The sequence below is a fragment of the Hipposideros armiger genome, unplaced genomic scaffold (assembly GCF_001890085.2).
Source record: "Hipposideros armiger isolate ML-2016 unplaced genomic scaffold, ASM189008v1 scaffold_240, whole genome shotgun sequence".
Classification (NCBI taxonomy): domain Eukaryota; kingdom Metazoa; phylum Chordata; class Mammalia; order Chiroptera; family Hipposideridae; genus Hipposideros; species Hipposideros armiger.
Window position 1 is genome coordinate 536,865 of NW_017731590.1, and position 22,416 is coordinate 559,280.

Genomic DNA, 22,416 nt, shown 5'->3' on the forward strand with positions numbered 1-22,416 from the left:
CCCTGTGAATCCTGACAAACACCAGGCGGGATGGTCAGCACCAAAGGCTGAGCTCGTCCAGATGCTGAAAAAACCGTCTGCCTTGTCCTGGATACCCGCAGCTCTGCAGCCGCGCGAGCATACAGACTATGTCCGCGGTCTGTCGTGCGCCACCTAAGGATTCTGCCTTAGCGTGCTCACGCTGGAGGGGTAGGGAGAGAGCCGGGAGCAGTCCAATCTACTGAGATCCGGCGCCTCAGCCACCGTGGGCGTGAGCTATCTGTCTCCGTTTACATGCCCTCCTTCTCCTCCTCCGATCTGCGATGCGCGGGCCCGAGGAGTCTGCCTTAGCACGCGCGCCAGCAGGGTAGGGAGTGAGCAGTGATCACTCTCCGATCTACTGCGAATCCCCGACTCCGCCTCCATGGGCGCGAGCAGTCTGCCTCCTCCCACGAGTCCTCCTCAGAAATGCTTGGCCCGGCCCGATGATTCTGCCTTAGTGCGCGCGAGGGCTGGAGGACAGGCAGGGGAAGTTTCCGATCTGCTGAGCTCCCCGACTCAGAAGACCGGGCGCCGCCCATGTCTCCACGTGCCTCAGCCTCCCAATTCCCGAACCCGCCGGGTCTGCCCACCTCTAAGTAGTCCACGTGGGAGTCCCTTTGCTGTTCAGCTTGTCCCGCAGAGTTGTGTTTTCGCTGCCGTGGTTTGCGCGAGCTAATTCAGTGACTTCCTTACGCGGCTGTTTTCCTTTCTCTATGATTTTTAAATCTTGGGCTTTATGGTCAAATACATAGTCTTATTTGTTAAATAAATGTTCCATGTACTGTGGTGGTGGTGGTGGTGGGAAATGCATTATTTTACTAATGGGTAGAATGTTTTATATGTCAGTTAGATATTTTTGTTAGTGGTGTTGTTCAAATATTTTATATGCTTCTGGATTTTTTTTGTTGCCCTCTTTTATGAGTTACTGAAAGAGGTACGGCAAAACATCCTACTATGATTATGGATTTATGTATTTTTCATATAATTTTGTCAATATTTGCTTTCTATATTTTAAAGGTATATTTTGGGTATATAAAGACATAATATTGTGATATATTCCCAATATGTTCAACTTTTTATCATTATGAAATGTCATCTTTCTAGTGATGTTTCTTACTTTAAAGTATTGCATGATTTTAGTAAAGCTACACATTCTTTCTTTTGGTTAATATAGCATGGCATATCCTTTTGCTTCCTTTTACTTTCAACCTATCTTACACTTAAGGTATATTTATTGTAATCAGAAAATAGTTAGGTCTATTTTCATCCAGACTGAAAATCTTCATCTCTCAATGTTGTCACTGGTATGATTGGATCTAGACTGATCAGCTCTCTCTTTTTTCACATTCCCCGCTTTTGTTCTTGCTTCCCTTTTCTTCCTAGTAGACTTAGGAAGTAATCAAATGCATTTTAAAACTATTTCTATTTTCCTTTATATAAACTTAATTATAGATTGTGTTATTATTTTTGGAGGAGGAGGGATGAATTTCCTGGAGGTTGCACAATGGATCCTTAATTTATTGAGTCTAGCTTAAATTAATACTTTACTTTTTTGGGGGTTGTACGAATGGGTACATAAATTATGGTATATGCAAATTACTGCTACATACAACAATTTGCATGAATCTCAAAATCATAATATTCAGCTAAAAGAAGATATATACCTATAAAAGAGCACATGACTTAGGATTCTATTTCTATAAAGTGCTACCCCCAAAAAACTAATTCATGGTAATAAATGTCAGGATAGTGGTTTCTTTTGGGGAAAGTGGTAGAGAGGGAGCATGAGGGGGATTTCTTGGGTGCTGGCAATTTTCTACATTTTGATCTGTATGTTGGTTGCATGGTTGTACTATATCCAATGAAAATTCATTGAGATGTACACTTACTTATGTACTTTTCTATAGACATACTGATATATATTTGATTATATTATATTATATTATTATATATACTAATCTTTAATAAATATAAAATAAAAACCTAATTTAAATACCACCTTCTCTGGGTAACTTCTGTAAGTTGTCCAGATAGGGTGAATCACTGCCTCTGTGCTCACAATCCATTGCTCATGTGCCTTTTTGATCACTCATATAGGTATAGGGAAATGGGCCAGTTTACTTAGCAGATTCATAATTAAATCATTCATCCTTCAAGCAGGGTTCTGTGAAAGGCAAGAGCATGGGTCCCTCATTATCATAGTATTCCGTCTTGTACTAAACCTTGATTTTAGGGAAAAAGAATTTAAGTAAAGTTCTCTTCAGCTCTGAACTAGGCTTGCTGTGGTGATTGGCACCAGAGCCCACTAGGGACATGTGTTCTCATTCTATAAGAAAGTGGCATCTAGTTCCTCAAATCTATCTGCTTTTCTCTCAGTTCTAGAATCCTGCCACAATTCTCTTTTTTTCAAAACTTCATTCTTCATTAACTTTACCAGGTAATCAAGATGTGTGATTAAGACACATTTTTTCCTGAAGAAAGAGTCTGCCAATGTCTTGGTTCAACTAGTACTGATCTTCCAAAATACTGGCTCCTTGATTTGCGACTCAGAGTAGAAGTTTCTCCTCTTTAAACTCACAGGCAGATTATTTCTACCCTTCTTGTTTAATTAAAGAGTTGTAGTAAATTCTGCATGTGAATCCAAGTTACTGTACAGCCTTTGGAGTAATGAGGATAGCCTCTGCTGAAATATTGTGTACCAGTGTCTGACCCTGTAGCCCTTCTCACAATTAGCAGCATTTTTGTGCTTCTTCAATCGTTTTCATTAGAACGCATTTTAAACTATTTTTCCAAACTTGGATGCCAGCACTTTAAAAACACTTAGGATTAGTTTTTAAGCAATCAAATTGATAAATTGAACCAGAAATTACATGGCATATTATTCCTTTCAAATTCCACACTGAACTTATCCCACAAATTTGTTTTTCCTCATGATACTCTTCTTTTTTTAATTAGTGACAGTATCAAGTTTCCACTTATCTAGGTTTAAAACTACAGTTGGCTTTTCAGTAAGCCTGCTTTCGTCTCATCATTTGCCAAGTACTCATGAGACTAAGAATACCACATGAAGCAAAGTAGATTTTTCTCAAACTTTGGGAAATCACAGACCAGAAAATTTTCAAAAGAAATTTGGGGATATAGAGCTACCTTTTTTGGCTAAGTAATTGAGACCAAAGAAATACGAGGCAGACAATTAAGTTCATGAACTCATCCTAGAAAAATTGCTACATATCTCATTACTGAATATCACTACAGTCACCTTCGAAGTACTCCCCTTAGGAAGATATGCACTGTTGTCAGCTCCCAGTCTACCCTTCAAAGCAATTTTGGAACTCTTTTTCTGGAATGGCCATCAGAGTTGTTGTCGTATTATCCTTGATGTCTTGAATGCCATCAAAATGTCTTCCTTTCAATATTTCCTTTATCTTTGGGTAAAGGTAGAAGTCATTGGGGGCCAGATCAGGTGAGCAGGGAGTGTGTTTCAATACAGTTCTTTGTTTACTGGCTAAAAAATCTCTCATAGACAATGCCGTGTGAGCTGGTGCATTGTCGTGATGCAAGAGCCATGAATTGCTGGCGAAAAGTTTAGGTCATCTAACTTTTTCACACAGCCTTTTCAGTACTTCCAAATAGTAGACTTGGTTTAAGTTTGTCCAGTTGGTACAAATTCATAGTGAATAATCCCTCTGATATCAAAAAAGGTTAGCAACATTGTTGCAACAAGTTTGCGAACTTAATTCAGACCTTGTAAGAGGTCAGAGCATATAAATTTGCCATGTTGGAAGTCAAGAAATGGTCAAATATCAGTGATTTTAGAGGGTTCAACCTATTAAAATCCTCTCCTCCTAACGACTACCATATATTATTACAGTAATGTCTTCTAGAAAGAGCCATTTCAACACAAAATTTAGGTAGAATGCAGTCTTAATGGGCAGCCCTTTATACTGAACTCTCTTTGTGGTTATTATTTTTCACATTTCCCACAGGGCAATGAAAACTGTTATGAATCCACATGTGTCTAATTGATAACTCTTTAGTATTATCTGAATAGAGGAGAAACTTGGACTTTGCAGTCTGACAGTGATTCAAATCTTGTTTTTTCTATTTATAGGTTATGTGTCCTATGACAAATCAGACTTCTCTAAACTTCAGGTTCTCTATGGGCTGATACCAGTTGCCTCTCAGAGACACAGTGTGGCATCGTCAGGCATGTGAGTCAAACATACAAGGCTTCGTATCCTTATTGTGACACTTACTGCCCCTAAGCCTTTGGAAAAGCGAATTAATTTCTGGGATACCCAGGTCCCTCATCTGCAAAATGGAGATAATAATGCTTTCTTATGGGGAGGATGGAGATAATACACTCTGTTTAGTTCCTAACAAATAATAAGTGCTCAATAAGTGCTGGATACTTTATTACTACTACTATTACTACTACTACTACCACTACAACTACTACTATTACTTATTACTACTGTTTTTGTCAGGATAAGGAGGTGATATTTTAAAGTGCAGTATTATTGAATAATTAGCCATTAAATAATGCTGAAAACTGTTTTCCAAACTGGCGGTACCACTTTACATTCCTACCAGCAGGGGATGAGAACTCTAATTCCTCCACATCCTTGTCGGCACTTGATATTGTCTGTCTTGTTGATTATAGCCATCCTAGCAGGTGTGAAGTAGTATTTCATTATGCTTTTGATGTGCATTTCTCTACTGGTTAAGGAGGTTGAGCATCTTTTCATGTGCTTATTGGCCATTTGTATCCCTTTGAAAAATGCCTATTGAGATTTTTACCCAACTTTTAGTTAAGTTGTCCTTACTGACTATTAGTATCTATTAACAACAGGGAGGAGATAAACAAGAACCAAAGAAACATAAACTGGCTTTGCATCAAAGCAGAAAATTATGGAATCACAGGGTTAGAGACCCAGGTGATAGCAAGAATAGAGGTCAATTACTTATAAGAAGCAAACAGTACTATCTCCTCTTTTCCTTCTCTTGCTCCTTCCTTCCCACCTAACTATTGAGCTTTTAAGAACAACACACTGATGTGAACACTTGTCCTGGAACATCTCAAGCCCTTTAAGAAGCCCTGGTAATTTTGTTCATCTCTGAATCCTGCACAGAGCATTGTCTGACATGCAAGAGATACTCAATTAATATTTGTTGTTTGAAAAATTGATCACACAGTGATATTTCTGATATTTCAAGAAAAGCTGTCTATGTGAATTACATAGTGAAGAGGAGATGGGATTTAGAAGCAAAGTGACCTGGGTTTGAGTCCCAGCCTTTGGGACTCAAAGCCTGTGGGACCTTAGGAACAAGCATGCCGTCTCTTAGCCTCAGTACCTTATTAGTAATGTAGGGCTAATAATACCAGGGGTGCCAAAAACATGTACATAAGTGGATACTTTGATCAACCTTGCTCAAGCAGTAGTTCGCCGTAAGCAGAAGTGTCAGAGGTGCACTTTGAGCACCTCTGGTAATTGCAAACATGATGTATTCATCTTTTGTTATCAGTGTGTATTGAGTATTTCAGCTTTAATAGCTTTTCCCTTTCTTAAAATGTGTACACATTTTTGTGGCACCCTCTGTGCGTGCATCCCTGGGTGAAATAAGATAACCAGTATGAAGCTGTGTGGCACAGGTGAGCTTCTCAAAAAATTTTAGTTTCCTTCATTTTATGAAACATCTTTTTAGAGATCTGCATCATTTTACTTACCAATGTAAAAGTTTAATTTCAGTATCTTTATCTGTTTCTATCCACACTTTTTTATATTGGAGTTCAAGATTTTGACAAAAGGGAATGAAAATAAAAAAGTTCAGACCCCAGGGGCCGGCCGGGTGGCACAGTTGGTTAAGAGCGTGAGCTCTGAGCAACAGACCGCCTGCCAGTTCGATTCCCACATGGGCCAGTGAGCTGTGCCCAAGCTGAGCTGCTGCTGAGCTGCCAACAGGTGGCAGGATGGCTCAGCTGGTGAGAGCACGTGCTCCTAACAACAGGTTGCCAGTTTGACTCCCTCATGAGGTGGTGGCCTACACCCACCCACAACTAAGATTGAACACGGCACCTTGAGCTGAGCAGCTGTGAGCTGCCGACAGGCGGCCAAATGGCAACTGGATTTGGAGCTGAGCTAGCTGTGCCCTCCACAACTAAGATTGAAGGACAACAACTTGGCTGTTCCCGTTCCTCAATTTCCCAACACTGTTCCTCTTCCCCAATTTTTCAATAATAAAAAAAAAACGTTCAGACTCGAGTGTAATTTTCTTGTTGTCCTTTGATGACTTTGGTTTGGTTCTATGTCTGTATCTGAGAGGCAGTAGTGCACAGTGGTTTAGAGTACAGCCTCCAATTCTGGGTCCAGGCTTCACCGGGTCATGATGTAGGCAATTTACTGAACATTTCAGTGCCTCAGTTTCCTCACATCTTAAATGGGGATAATATTAGTACTAACCTCATAGGACTGTTATGTAAAGAACTTAGAATGATGCCTGGCACAGAGGTCTTCAATAAGTGAGGTCAATTTGGGGGGCTGAAAAGTTCACTTCAGTTTTCCAAGTTACACCTTAATGGTTCACTCAGAACAGCTAACCCTTATATGGCGAACCCTTAATGCTTTAATCAGCATAACAACATCATCGTCATTGACAACCACAGCTCATACAGTGATTCCGCTGTACTCTCATGGTTCTACACAGTACCTTACAGTTATTAACGCCTTTAATTCTCACAGCAACACTTTATTTCTTTCCCTCATTTTACAGATGCAAAAACTGAGGCACAGAGACATTAAGCTATTTGCCTAAGGTTGCATTGCTAGTATTCTGGCTCCAGTGTTTGCACTCTCAATACTAATTTAGTTATACCGGTTCAACAGAGTATATTACATGACAAAAATATAGTTTGATGCCCAAAAGATGAAAATAATTATTTTAGGGACTCACAGTCTTCTATGTCAAGATACCAGGGGGTCAAGGACCCTTCTAGATGAGTCCTCATTCTTCCAATTTACAGTTTTGTGACATGTGAAAGATTAAGGGCTCATCTGTAAGTCTGAGATAAATAATTCCTGCCCTTCTTTTTACATAGTTTTATTTTGGGGATAAAATTGAATAAGATCATGAAGAAACAAAATACCATTTTAGAAAAAATTTAGATATTAAAAAAATTAAGCTAATAAAATAATACATGAGACTTTGTTTTGCAAATTTTAAAGCTCTGTGCAATTAGTTTTTTCAATGTTTCTTTCGAAAGGCTTAAAAAGTAGTCTTAGCAGGCTGTCACCTAGGCTTCTGAAATAGATTCCAGACACTTCCCTGCCTCCCGTCTCTCACAATTGAAATCTAGGCTTCGGAAGCCATCGTTTGATCAGTTACCTAAAAATAACTTATTCTTCCTTTAAAAATATTTTAGAGACATCTAATATCTACTCATGTTATTACAATATATATAACTAAAGTTATTCCTTGGCTGTGAATCTGGGGACTACTGAGATATGGACCAATGCCAACCATAACTGAACAGTGAACAAGCACTGGAATATGTGTAGACCCATGGCTTGGTCTTAGCTCTGAAAACAGGTAACGCTGGAGAAGTAATCTAATAGCTCTTTAGAATACAGTTTCTTCCAGGTAGCACCTTGTGTAAACATGTATCCATCTCGCTATAGAAACATTTATTGAACACCAGAGCATAAAAAGACTAATAATCTAGAATTCATAGCATACAGTCCCTTTAGTTCTGTGATTCTAACACAAATTCCATTGTCCATTGTTGCCCTACAAAAAGCCCAGTCCTCACTCACTATTTGATATAAGTTAACAGTATTTGCAAATGAAGGAGCTTTGAGTTTGAAATTTGCTGATGTTACTCATTCCCATTCAGTGCAAATATGCAGTTCATCTTCTGGAAAGGGAACAGGGTAACCTTGGGACATCTTGTTCAAGAACAATGGTCATAATCTGTTAGTCCTAATATTCTTTTTTTTCTTTTTTTTTTTAAGATTTTTTATTGGGGAATTGGGGGAAGGGGAACAGACAAGTTGCTGTCCTTTTTGTTCTTCAGTCTAGTTACGGAGGACATTGCTTCACTGGCCCATGTTGACATTATCATTGCGCTTGTCCCAGGTGAGGCAGTCGCTCGCTGGCCATTGAACGGCTGCTCACGGCAGCTCACAAAAGTGCACACTAGCTGCCGGCCAGCCCCACTGCAGCCTATGCCATCGCTGGCGACTCAACAGCAGCCTAGCTCCAGGTCGAGCTGTTGTTCACCATCTTAGCTGTAGAGGGCACAGTGTCACTGATCCTCATATATGGGATCCGAACCGGGGCCCTGCTATTCAGAATTGGCATCCCAAGCCAACTTCTAACCAACGTGCACTCGGCTGGCCCAGTCCCCGTATTCTTTTTTTTTTTTATTGGGGAATTGGGGAGATGGGAACAGTGCTGGGGAATGGGGGGAAGGGGAACAGACAAGTTGCTGTCGTTTTATTCTTCAGTCTAGTTGTGGAGGACGTTGCTTCACTGGTCCAAGTTGGCACCATCATTGCGCTCTTTCCAGGTGAGGCAGATCAGTTGCCGGCTTCTGGACGGCCGCTCACTGCGGCTGCTGGCCGCTCATGCTGGCTGCTGGCTACACACGGTAGCCCATGACAACCCACTGCCACAGGGGCTGCAGCCTATGCCGTCGCCGGTGACTCATGGCAGCCCAGCTCCAGGTAGAGCTGTTGTTCAGCATCTTAGCTGTGGAGGGCAGTGTCACTGGCCCTCATATGTGGGAATCGAACCGGGGTCCTCTGGCGTCCCAAGCCAGTCTTAACTATCGCGCCACTTGGCCGGCCCAAGTCCCCGTATTCTTGATGCCAGGGTTCTCAGGTCTCACGTAGGGTTTGTCCAAGAGTAAGTATAGTCCGTTATAATGTCCACTCTTGCTGAAACATCCTTTCCCTTCAGCCTGAAAGAATCAGTTCACTATCTCGGACATGGAATCTATGCCAATCCCAATATATATTTCCTAAAAGTTGAAAGAAGGTAACTGGATGATTTCTCAAACTCCCTAAAGTAAAATGAACAACTCTGAGCTGTCGTAAAATCAGGGTGACCCTCACATGTGATTAATCCTTCAAGACTTGTAAGGCATTTTGAAACACAGAGAGAAAGAAGCCCATATTTCTTTCTAGAACTCATAGTCTAACCTTGCAAGTGCTAGTCTGCCAAACAAAAAGGTAGGTTGTGAGCAAAACGATGGGAGTCGGAAGAAATGGGACCAATCTGCAGGCCCACATACAGTGAGTGGCCTTTGGCAAGTCATTTCACATCCACAACCCTCAGTTCCCTCAAGTGTAAAAGGAAGTTATTGTCACTTACACTGCAAGGGTCAGGAAATGAATGCAGAACACAGCACAGTGCCTGATCCACAGTGAAAGTTCAATAAATATTAAATAACAAAATAGCAAACATTAGGATATATAAAGAGGGTGGGTTCTCTAAAACTGCCACCTGTCTCCTCATGCAATAGCCCCTGAGAGAGTCTGAGTGTCTTTTCCTATGAATCAATGGAATAAATTTAACATCTCTTTCTGTGCCTGTAGGACTAATTCAGCACAGCCCTAGCCTTAAAGAAACCCAGTATTTAACAAGATTTCAAGGAGTGATTGTGTCTTTAGTCCTGGACAGCACAATTCAAGTGTGAAGAAAGTGGGAGAAGAGCTTTCTGTTTCAGAGATCAAGATTCCTAGAGAAGCAAATACAACAGTGATACACCTTTCCAAGGTGACACAAAATATAAATAATACATCCCTAAAAAGAACATTAGATGAAAACCATGCAGGATTCTCACCAGTATGGAGCTGTCAGTTCCAGGCAATTGTTTAATGCTGACTCTGAGACTGCCATCGTCCTTGCTACTAACAGGTTCGGTGCCACTTTGATCCTAGAAGACATTAAAAAGAAAACGGCAAAGATGTCATTCCTCACTGTACAGATACTCAATCACAATTGCTTGTTTGATTGCTATAGTGGCTACTGTTTCCTCTCCAGAAGCCATTTCTATTTTCTTCGTTTCCAGTAAAAGGCCTTTTTTATTTATTTATTTATTTTTTCAGGTATCTATCCCTGTTGCTCGCAGGGTATGCGTTAGAGATAGCCAATGCCTACTTTCTCTTCCAAGAGGCCTGATTGCCTGAAGGTTAATCCCATTCTTTTTGCCAATGACTTTGTCAGGAATGGGTATGTGATCTAGTTCTGGTCAATGAGACACTAAGAGAGGTTTGCTGGAGACTTCTGCAAAAGTCCTTCCTTTATCTTAAAAGAACAACAAGAAGTCCCCATACCTCTCCAAATAACAAGAAAACATGAAGCTCTAAAAGCCACAGACAGTGATCTCACAACCAGGAGGAAACCAGCCTTGGGATGAAGCTGACATTTGAATGACAGAACAAAGATAGAGATGGAAAGAACTGGTTCTCTGATGGCAAAACTGGGTCCCTGGATCAAGCAAACTTGAAGCCCAGCCTTATCCTCAGCAATCTTCTAATGACAAATAATAAATTTACTTATTATTTTACTCAGAGTTAGCTATTTGTTCCCTCCAGCCAAAACTTTCTGAGATATTTGTTTATCTTCTGCAGAAGACTAAACCGTTTGAGATAAGAAGCCATATTTATCTTGTTTATTTCTGAAACTCAAGCACCTAAGCATCCTGCCTGGGACATGGAAACACCTGACAAACACTGGCTGAACCAATGAATGAATTGAGTACTTCTTTTCTTGATTTTTTTTTCTGCAAGATCCTAAAAAATATTTATGTAGCATAAATGAGACATCTGGTAATAATAAGCCCCATTAAAATTCCAAAACACATTAGGCATCTCAATTGAATTATGACATTAAATGCTATAATTAACCAGAAGTTTCTAAGGGTACATTAGGGAGAATAGAATATAAATGGAGTATCTATTGTACTTGTGTTTATCTATATTTTTATTTTAAAACATCGCCATCCTGGGATTACTACAAATTTGGTTGGGATTGTTTGTAGAGAAAATATTTGTGATTTGAGGACATTTAACCTCACTTATAACTTAAGAAATGCAAATTAAAGCAGATATAGCATTCTTTCATCTACCAAATGAACAAGAAGAATAGAAAGAACATTCAGTATTGAAAATGTTGTAGAGAAACAGGAATTTTTACCCACCATTGAAAAAACGTAAAACAGGGTAGTCATTTTAGAAAAAAACCATATTATATGTAGGAAAATATCTGTAAGGATACAAAACAATTTTTTAAATTGCTTTCTTTTGAGGAGTAGGATTAGGGATTGGGGAATTTTGCATTAGTTATTTCTATGCTGTTTGATTATAGTGGATATTGTTGTTTTTTTAAACATGCACGTATTACTGCATGTTTAAAAAAAAATAAAGGAGAACTATGAAAAATAGCTCAAAGAAAAAAACCCCAACAAAGAATGCAGCATGGACATTGGAATTGGTCAGAGCTGGATTCGAATCTGTACTTTGCTACTTAGAATTAAATGATTATCCACAAGTTACTTTCTAAATCTGAGTACTTGTTTTTAAGGTACAGATAAAAATACCAAATTAAAAATACCCCATCAGGTTGCTTTGAAGATTAATACATTAACATGTAAAAGGTCTATTAGCACAACACTGCATACATTTTTTTTTTTGTTTTCTAGCTTTCTGTTGAGGCATGTTCTTTATCCATGTCCCTGTTTCATGTGGTTTCCATAACAACCCCAGATGAGTATGGGAAAAGAAAGTGTTGTTTAAATAAATCAGAGGAATCTTTACTTCCATATATCTCAGCAATATGAGTAGAGAAGACAAAATTTTATTGGTTTTAGAAAATGAATACTAAAGTGGAGGAAAAACAGTTGTTTGATGCCTCAACTTAGAAAATCTTAGAAAACTCAGGCAAAGCAGTCTAGGTTGCAAATGGTCTTCATATCCTTTAAGATTTGAATAAAAACAAAAAAAGAATACCATTTACATCTATACCTACTGAATTATCATACAAAGCTATGTCTCAAATGTCACTTATGCAATAAATCCTTTCCTTCCCCTTAGCTGAAGACATCTCTTCTTCCTCTAAACTCACCTAATATTTTACCTGAACTTATGTCATGTATCATTTGCATCTTAATTATGTATGTACGGAACTGATCTCCCTGATGAGACTGAAAGATCCTTGAATCCAACATCTGTGCCTCCTTCATTTCCCTTGTCGGGTTCATTTTTAAATTCATCCTAGGTCTATCTCGTTTCAAAGTCAATGTTCTTTTTAACTGTACCATAAGCCCCTTCTAAAGCTTTTCTTCTGTTTTTAGTTACCAGTTTAGTTTCAGATGGCTCCACAGAGGAGGGTTTGAAGTCAAAATCCAGATGGAGAGGAGAGTCAGGTAAAAGGAAGTTGTAATTGAGACACGCTAGCAATAAAGGACTTAGTTTCCTAGGAGAGCTAAAGTTTATAGAAGAGTTGTCATGCTTAAACAAGGCACAGAACAAAACAGTGTGGGTTCTGTTCTGAGAACAGAATGGCTCGTATGTGTTAAGAAGCCTTCAAAATACCCCGCTGACCAGGAGCTTAGAAAACAAGAATCAGTTAGAGAAGGGAAGGAAAAATAGGTCAGCAAGCATGATTTCCAAAGCACAATTGCATCAAGGTGGTGTGAAGACCATCTGGCTGGCGGATGGTGGCCCACTGACACCCAAGATGACTCAGCTAATCCTGATGGCTGTCTGCGCCCTTCCTCTCCTGCTGAGCTTCAAACCACCTGTGCAAAGCTGCCAGTTCAGCCAAGGCTGCTCAAGGAGAACGGCCTTTCCCCATGAAGACCACAGTCAATAGATTCCATGGTAAATTATGCTTTATAGACGAATGATAGAAAAGGCAAGGCTGGTGACTGTACATTTAACAGAGCCTTTATAAAACAAAACAAAACAAAACAAAACAAAACTGACGAAAAATGCTATTCCCCGCTGGGAAGTCCCTTCCAAACTTTCAGGATGTTCTAAACTCCCTGCCCAGGGCTCCTTCAAAATCTTCTACATAAAAGCAATGATACATTTTATTTTTATACTACTTTATTTTTTCATACCCATTATTTTTCTACAGTTATATTCAAATAGACAGTGAGAACCTCGACAACAGGAATTTATGTTTGTGGAGAGACTATCAATAACAGTTAAATTGGTTAAGGATGTTATTGTGGATTGGAAAAACACTTCTGCGCAGATAAATGTTCCATAGTGTTGTTCTATACCTCTTTCCTCATTTAATTAAAGAGTATGTTAGTATATATAACTTTTGTCCTTTTCAGATTTTACTAAGCAAAGTAAATGAAAACGACAACAAAACCCAACAACTATACCTCCCTGATATAATCGAACGTTCTTAAAAACAAACAAACAATAAAACTTATATTGGCTTAAATGATGTATTAGTTTCATTGCAGGCCTAAAGTCACAAATATTTCTTTCTGCAGAGTTGTGTTTATTAGACGTGACAAATTGAATTTCTTTCTTCTACCCTCAATCATGAGCATTTTTCTAGGCTACTCAGAATTCCAGAAAGGCAGCACACAATTAAAGATAAAATGGAAATTATACGAATGGGGCTCCCTGGGTAATCAATCTCTCCATTCTTTATGAGGCCTGCTCCATCTCACTTAGTTTTGAAAAAAGCATGACTTCTGAAAACAAGAAAAAAATGAAGGTTCTTGCTTCTATAATGATATTGTGAAAGATACAGCCTGCCTTGTCATGGAATGGAATAAATACCTTGCAACCCAAGTATACTTGAGCCCTCAGTACCTCTTACAAGACACCATATCAGTGGCTTCCTAATTGGGTTTTCTCTTCAAAACGTCTTTGACGTTGCTATTAGGGTAATTTACCTGAAGTAGAGCCCTGATCAGACCATTTCATTGCTCAAAAATGCCTTCAGCAGTTCCACGTGCCTGATGCATAAAATTCAAATCTTCTGAGGTTTGAATTCAAGCCTCTTTCATTTGACCTCAATTTATTTTTTCAACCCCATCTTCAATTACTCCCTTTTACATGCCCGTCTACTTCTCCCATTCCATACTCTGATTTTTCTTAGTTCTGTGTTTTAGTTTGTGCTATTACCATATTTTTATTCAACCATATTCACATTTTAAAATCCAGCCTATTGATCAGAAATAGCTGTTATCCTAGCAGGGAATACTATTCATCTTCTATGAACTCCTCCTAAAGTTTTATTTCTTGGGGCACCTTGCTTTAGCAATGACGTGCCATATTTCCCCTATAAGACAACAAGTTTTTAGAGGGTAGAGACTATGGGCAATTAATCTTTGTAAGCTCTACAAAGTTGATATTTGGTAAATAGCAGCAGAATGAATTGAATCAATAAGAAGTTAAGTATTCAACACTGAAATGAAACATCAAGGATACAATAGAAAAGCCAAAATATGGTTCCTGCCATTCACTTACTCAACAAATACCAAGGGTGCCAAAAAAATGTATACACATTTTAAGAGATGTTAACACTTTGGTCAACGTTGCTCAAGCAGTAGTTCGCTGTAATCACAAGTGTCTAGATGCTGATGGTAACCACTTTGAGCACCTCTTGTAATTGCAGAAGTCAAACGTGACTTGTATTCATCTTTTGTTATCAGTGTATATTAATGTATTTTTTCCTTTCTTAAAATGTATATATGTTTTTTTGGGCACCTTCTGTATTTATTAAGCAAGTACTATGTACTAGGCGCTGAGGATTGTGTGGTCAAGAAGACAATAAGCCTGGTCCTACAAAAGCATACAGCTCGCAGCCGCTCAGCTCAATGTGCTGTGTTCAATTGGCAACCTTGTTAGGAGCACGTGCTCTCACCAGCCGAACCATCCTGCCACCTGCTGGCAGCTCAGCAGCAGCTCAGCTCAGGTGCAGCTCACTGGCCCATGTGGGAATCGAACTGCAACCCTGTTGCTCAGAGCTTGTGCTCTTAACCAGCTAAGCCACTCGGCTGGCCCCCTATAATCTTATATTCTTAAAACATCAAGCTAACGAGGAAAGTACAAGTAACAGAATTCTTGATAAACCCAGTTAGAAATGGGTCTCTCTTTTTCTATAAATAGGCACAGGTGTCATCTCACAAAGGACAAAGGATAATTTTTACCATTTAAATAAATCACGAGTTTTATCTAACTATGAAGGGAGTAAATAAAGATTACTGAAGAGAGTGGTGTGGGATGAAGCTGGTTATAAGAATAATATCTCCCATCTGCACACTTATTGTATTCCAGGTGCTAGGCTTATTACTCTCTACACACTATTTTATTCATTCTGAGTCATAGAAAACTCGGAGGAGGCTTCCAAAAAGCAATTCTTCAAGGAATCAGTGGTTGGGAATTAATAAAGAGGAAGCGGGAAGGCAACCAGGTGGAAGAAACAATAGAAACAGACAAAAAGGTTGAAAAGACCAAAGATGCGTGGGGGAAAAATCAACAGATATATATAGGGTCCAGTGCTTTGGTATGCTTTCATGAGAAAAGAAGGCTGACTAGCGGAGGTCGTGGAGGTAAATACAAAGCCTTAATTCCATCCTGGAAACAAAGTTTTGGTCTGATATGCAAGAGGGAGGCATTAAAGGTATTTGAACAAGAGGACAAATACAGTAACTATGGTAAGAAAAACCCCTGCGTTGTATATATAACTGCTGACAATGGAAGATGCGGGAGGCTGGGAGCTTTGCTCGAGGGCTGTAATAATGGAAGGATAATCACAACCAATATGAGTTCTTACTGTGTGCCAATAATACTACTAAATATTTTATAAATCTTACTCCATTTTTCCAACAAAGTCACAGAATTAATTATTATTATCAGATTCCTTGTAAATGTGAGAAAATGCCAGCTTTTAGAGCTTAACTGGCTCAAGTTCACTAAGCTAGGAAATGGCAAAACAAGGATTAGGACCTGGGTCCGTCTGACTTTTAAGCTTATATTCTCAATCACTGCTCTGTACAGGTGCCCCAACAATATTACCATTAACAAAAGTGAAGCAGTAGGAATGCTAATACCCCATTATATATGGATATAGCTGCACAGATTATAAACTACTTTTCCCTACATTTAGTACTTGAACCTCACAATTGCCTGTTGACACAAGCAGAGGAGGCTATTAACCTGGCTTTACAGAAACAAGCAGATTTTGAGAGGTAACATTACCTCTACCAAGGTCATATGCCCAACAGGTTATTATTTTTATTTTTTATTTTTTTAAGATTTTTATTGGGGTATTGGGGGAAGGGGAACAGACAAGTTGCTATCCTTTTGTTCTTCAGTCTAGTTGTGGAGGACGTTGCTTCTCTGGCCCAAGTTGGCAACCTCATTGCGCTCTTCCCGGGCAAGGCAGATCAGTCGCCGGCTTCTGGACAGCCGCTCACAGCGGCTGCTGGCTACACACGGTAGCCCATGGCAACCCACTGCCACAGGGGCTGCAGCCCAGCTCCAGGTTGAACTGTTGTTCAGCATCTTAGCTGTAGAGGGCAGTGTCACTGGCCCTCATATGTGGGATCCAAACCGGGGCCCTCTGGCATCCCAAGCCAGCTCTTAACCAACGCGCCACTCAGCTGGCCCCCAACAGGTTATTGGTAGAACTAAAATAATAACCCACATCTTCAGCCTTCTTTCTTGTTCAATGTTCTATTAGCACTCTTGTTCACTCTACCAGCACACAACTGCATGAAGCCATTTTGTTTTCTGCCATATCCGTGGCATCTAGAACAGTGCCTGGCACACAAATAAGAGCTCAATACATATTTGCTCAATAAAGGAATGAATATAAGATCTCATTAGTATTTAATAAAAGTGCTATTCAATTACACTTAACTATTATTGGCAGGTCCAACTTAATATCTGGTTATGATTTAAATGGGCTAGCTCTCTTGGCAACATATCAGATATAAATTATGCTTAATTATATTAATAATATAATTATTACTAGATACAGCTGTTGGGGGTGGGGAAAGGCATAGTGAGAAGAGCCACACAGGTGAATGGGAAGAGATGAGGACGTGGTCAGGAGACCAGAGCATTGGTTGGTATATACACGTCATATCCCAACCACAGAAGGGGTAACACTCATCATTTGGTGGCAGTTATTGGAGGTCAACAGTCCAGAGAGAAACTAAAAAACTCTCTTGATAACATAACTTATTGTGATGGTGCAACAGAAGCATCGCACAGCATATCCCTTTAGAGAAAAGGATTTATTATTTATTTATAAATTTAGATGTCTAATGTGATTTATTTTTGAAAATGAATTGCAAATAATGGCACACTGAAATTTGAGTTAAATATTGTGACAAAGCTCTTAAAATTTAAGACAGGCTGACATTATTTATATTTTACACATATTACTAGTCTTCTTTATTCAAAAATAAAACCAATCTTCTAAATTTTTGGAATACAGAAAGTTGTGTGTATGACAATAAATTATTTTCCTGACTTATCACTGGTTCTGATATGTTAAAGTGTAAGTCAAATTTCTGTGGTTAGCACAATTTAAAAATGAAAACAGTAGCTAATATTGTATAATATACTTAAAAACTAAGTTAAGTATACTTAAATATTTGAATAGTTTACATGTATTGAGCACTTACTTCGTGCCATGAACTGTACTAAATGCTTTATGTACATTACTTCCTTTACTCTTACAAGTCTATCCAAGTTTGGTGGTAACAACCCCAGGTAAAGATATAGAAGCTAATGTTGAATAACACACCTGCCTCTGGGCATATGGGTATGCTATTTAGTCTCTCTGGACCCCAGTCTCTTCTTCCATGAAGCAGAAATAATAATCCTGTCTCTCAGGGTTCTGGATGTAAGTGGGACATGGGACAACACATCTAAGATAGTGTTTGACATAGAAGACACTATATTGAATCATCCCCTTCTAAGTGCTGCCCTTTCAGCTGGAGACAGCAGAAACTCCTTGGCTGAGTATAGACTAGAGAAGATAGGCTGCTCGTATCAGAAGTCATTCCTGACCGAGAGAAAAGTAAGGAAACCAAACAGAGCCCCCAGAAATAGTCCTCTCAAACTCAGTATTGACACCAACAGTGTCATTTACCCACTTTAAGACACAAAAGCTGGATCTCGCAGAAGCTTTATAATTTAATGACAGGCTGACTTTCTTGGTCATTATAAAGGTATTTTTCTTTTGTACTGAGAAAAAAATATGGGCAACAAAATAATTCAGTTCCAAGGGGGGTATTTTGATGGGAATAATCATAACTAACAATACTATAGAAAAAATTATTCTAAAATATTGAACCCCACGCATCCAACAAAAATTTTTGCATGACATTCTATAAACACAAAAGAATAAGGAATTAAGTACTAATATTTATTGTGTAGCTACTACGTACCAGGCACAAGATATCTATATCTATATCCATATATATATATATATATCCATATATATATGTCTATATCTATATCTATCTATATATCTACAGATATGTATATAGTTATATATAGACATAGATATAGGTATAGATAGATAAATATAGAAAGATCTATCTATCTATCTATCTATCTATCTATCTATCTATCTATCTATCTGTCTTATTTAATCTTAATCCTATGAGGTAGGAACTATTGTTATCTCCCTATAGATAAGACAGGATAGAAGAGTTTACCATAAGTGAGCAAGGTCCCATGTCTAGTGTACGATTGTACTAGGATTTGAACTGAAATAGCATGGCTCTGGGGTCCCTCTTTTTCGCCACCATGCTAAGTGCCTACGCTAGCTTACTTAGAATGAAAATACCCAGTGTTGGCAAAGCTGTGGTTTTTGGTAGGGAGTAAATACCTATCACTACAATCTTTTCAGATAGTAATTTGTCAGTACAGATGAAAAATTTGATCTTGTATAGCTTTTGTCTCAGTAATTGTACATTGGGAAAATCTATACTATAGAAATAAAAGCACTAGTACCAAATGATTGATAGATGCGTATATGCGTGCCTCCCACGAATGCTTATTTTGGTATTTTTTTACTGGCAAAACATTGCAAGATCATCTGAATATCTGTCAACTGGGAAACATTATAAAAGAGCATGTTAATATATGGCCATTATATTAAGCAAAAAACCAAGCTTCCTCTTTTTAATGTACAGAATCTATTTCAGATGGATATATAATACATACCTCAAATTTAACCTCTACATTTTTGCCTCCCTATTAAAGAATAGTATTTTCCAACAGACCATAGTAGATGGGCCCACTATCCAAAAATTTAGGGTTATCCATGATTCTCTATTTCCCCTCAGCTCCCACCTTTAATCAATCAAGTCTGATTTAACATCCAAAACATCAAGAGTCAGCTCACGTTTCTTTGCTTTCACTACCAAACAAAATCTCATCCAACCACAATCAGATCTCACCTGGGTTTCTGCCTTCCAGCATAATACTTTTACCTTCCTGTGGTCCAGTCTCTACCTAGTAGATTCTACATAAGGTCACTTCACTCCCCTGTTATAAACCTTCTAGCGGCCTCTACTGCACGTAGACTAAAACCCAAATTTCTTACTATGACTCACAAAGCTCCTCTTTCTCTCTTCTCATAACATTCCTCTACTCTCAGGCTCCCAATATGCTCCCAGCCACATTCCTCAAACACCTCCAGCTCCTTCTCACTTGAGAGCTATTTTTGTCCCCTCTGCAGGGAAAGGTCTTCCCCCTTATTTTTGCACGTCTGGCTCCTCATCATTTTGATCTTGTTTAAATTTCACCTTGTCCAAGAGGCCTTCCCTATGACCAAACAAAGTGGTCACAAGCCACACTCCCTATCTTAATGATCTGCAAGGCACTGATCACTACTGATAATTCTCTTCATTTATTTATTTGTTAGTTAATTTTGTCATTAGGATGTAAACTGAACCATGGCAGGGAGCCTTATCTGTTTTATTCACATCTATATCTCTAATACCAAAAATAGTGCCTGACACAGAATACGCACTCATTGAGCATTTGTTGAATGAGAAGAATGTGTATTCTATAATCAGATATTTCCTAAGAGTGACACTATTCATATGTAGCTGTTTATGTTTGTTATAGAAGCAAAGGAAAAAGTATGGGGAGATAAATACTAAACAGTAAATATTAACTTCCTTGGAGAGGTGGGGCAAGGAAAATCAACTTTTTCTTCTAATAAATACGTATTGTTTGATTAGTTATAATAAGTATGTATTTCTTTTTGAAATAAAAAAATAATTCAATAAATAAAAAATGTAAAGAATATTCCCTGAGCTGGGAGTCTTCCCCCCTCATCTCTAGAGCACATCAATATGATAGCACTCTTGTTGTATTAGCAATTTCCCTATCAATAAATGAAAGTAATTATTTCAAGTTACCTGTGATCATAGATATTAAAGTGTTTTGAAACCATACAGAAAGAGGTACGATTCAGTCATTAAAAAAAGGAATTTTCTAATAAATTCTGAAATGTCCAATTAGGACAAATTGTATGTCTAGAAAAAAACTTTCAAGAACTTTGAGGCCTTCTCTGTCTTCCTTGGCCTGGGAACAGCTCTTCTGCCACAGCCCCTCATCCTGTGAAAATGTGCGTCTGCGCCAAGTTTGTCTCCACCCCCTCCTTGGTCAGGAGCACGTCTCAGCTGTTGAGCCGATCACTGTCTGCAGCGGTGCTGAAAAGACCAGAGACACTGACAGACGAGTCTTAAGCTTGGCAGCCCTACATATTCTGACCTCACTTACGTCTAGCCACAGCTTCCAAACCAGCACCATATAAAGGGACATCGACACAGCAGCCAAGTTCATTGGGGCCGGGGCTGCCACTGTAGGCTCTGGGAATGGAATTGGGACTGTTTGGGAGCCTCGTCATTGGTTATGCCAGGAACCCTTCTCTGAAGCAACAGCTCTTCTCCTGCGCCATTATGGACTTCGCCCTCTCAGAGGCCATGGGGCTCTTTTGCCTGATGGTGGCCTTTCTCATCCTCTTCACCATGTGAAGGCGCCGTCTCCACCTCCCATAGTTCTTTCTTCCCGTATCTTGTCTGCCCTGTATGTCCCTTTTCCTATACCTCCCCAGGCAACCTGGGGAAAGTGGTTGGCTCAAGGTTTGACAGAGGTTAGACAAATAAATACTGTATTAATAAGGGGGAAAAGAAAAACTTTGAGGAAGGTAATACTCATATGGTTAATTTCTAATGTGTTTGTTTAACATTGTTTTATATTACTTTATAATCATTACCTCAAACACTTTTCTATTTTAACTAGGGACATGCCCTAGTTAATACAGTCTATGAGTTTGGATTACAGCATACTGAAAATCAAAAATGTCAGATTTGGAAAAAATGATCATGACAAATCCATCGAATGTATTCACTATAAGCTAATTAGGAGCCATCTTACCTCAATAAAAGATGGAGAACTTGATGGTAATGGAAAGGGAGTAACGGCCATCTGATTGACTGCGTCTTCATTTCTGTGGGTGTTAAAATAGGCAGAATCAGTACACATTAAATGCTAAGTTCCTGGCTCAAATCATAATCATTACCTCAGTTGAAAATGCATGCACAGCACTATAGAAAAAAATATATATATATTTATATATAAAGATATACTGGTTTCAAGCATGCAAAATTATTAGGCACAAAAAAGAGATGTATTACTCAAGGGATACTAAGATACAATTATTAGTGACAAAGAATGATGATGCTAGGAGCTGGCCAAATCCTGTTTAGTAAGTCAGGTGCTGCAGAGGATAATTTTGGAAAGGCATCAACTCTTTCGGCACTGAGGAGTATAAATTTTTCAAATGGGTGTGTGTAACCTCTAGGCCTCACTAATGTCTAGAGCATTTTGTTCTTTGAACTGGAAAGGTTCCCAGCCTCCTCACTTGGCTTCTAATTTTGTGCTGCCAAATGAAGGATGATGGGATGTATGACAGTCCTCACGGGGGGTGGACTCCGGATGGGGGAGTGATGGATGGGGAGAGCAGAGATCCAGACAGACAATGCTTTGTGGGTTAGCCTAACTCTACTCCTCATCATCCTAATGGAACCAGAGGAGGTAGGGGCTGAAACTTCATCACCAGGGTGACAGGCACAGAACAAATCCTAGAGTAGCAGTTTTGATTATTTGGGCTTACTCCACTATGTTAGTAGCAAATGGTAAGCAGTGGTTCTCTTGGAGAGTTATCTTTACTCCTCATTCATGATGCACGACCAATATAATTATCTCAAGATTTATGTTAAGTTTGACTTTGAAGTTTCACAATATAAACCAAGGAAACACACACAAAAAATACCTCTTACTGGTGTGTAAAGATCTAAGACTATTCACAAATATGACCAGT

General features: G+C 38.9%; 1 protein-coding gene and 1 pseudogene across 1 annotated transcript in view; one reads left to right on the top strand and one right to left on the bottom strand.

The window, feature by feature from the left end:
• Positions 1-22,416, bottom strand: part of PATJ (PATJ crumbs cell polarity complex component) — a 351,381-nt gene that overhangs the window by 104,567 nt on the left and 224,398 nt on the right. Inside the window, exons 29-30 of the mRNA XM_019655480.1 lie at positions 21,471-21,543; positions 9,866-9,958 (exon numbers count right to left, since the gene is read on the bottom strand). Coding sequence (XP_019511025.1) covers positions 9,866-9,958; positions 21,471-21,543 — 166 coding nt within the window. The remainder of the gene's footprint in view (positions 1-9,865; positions 9,959-21,470; positions 21,544-22,416) is intronic.
• On the top strand, positions 20,639-21,067 carry LOC109389695 (ATP synthase F(0) complex subunit C2, mitochondrial pseudogene; annotated as a pseudogene).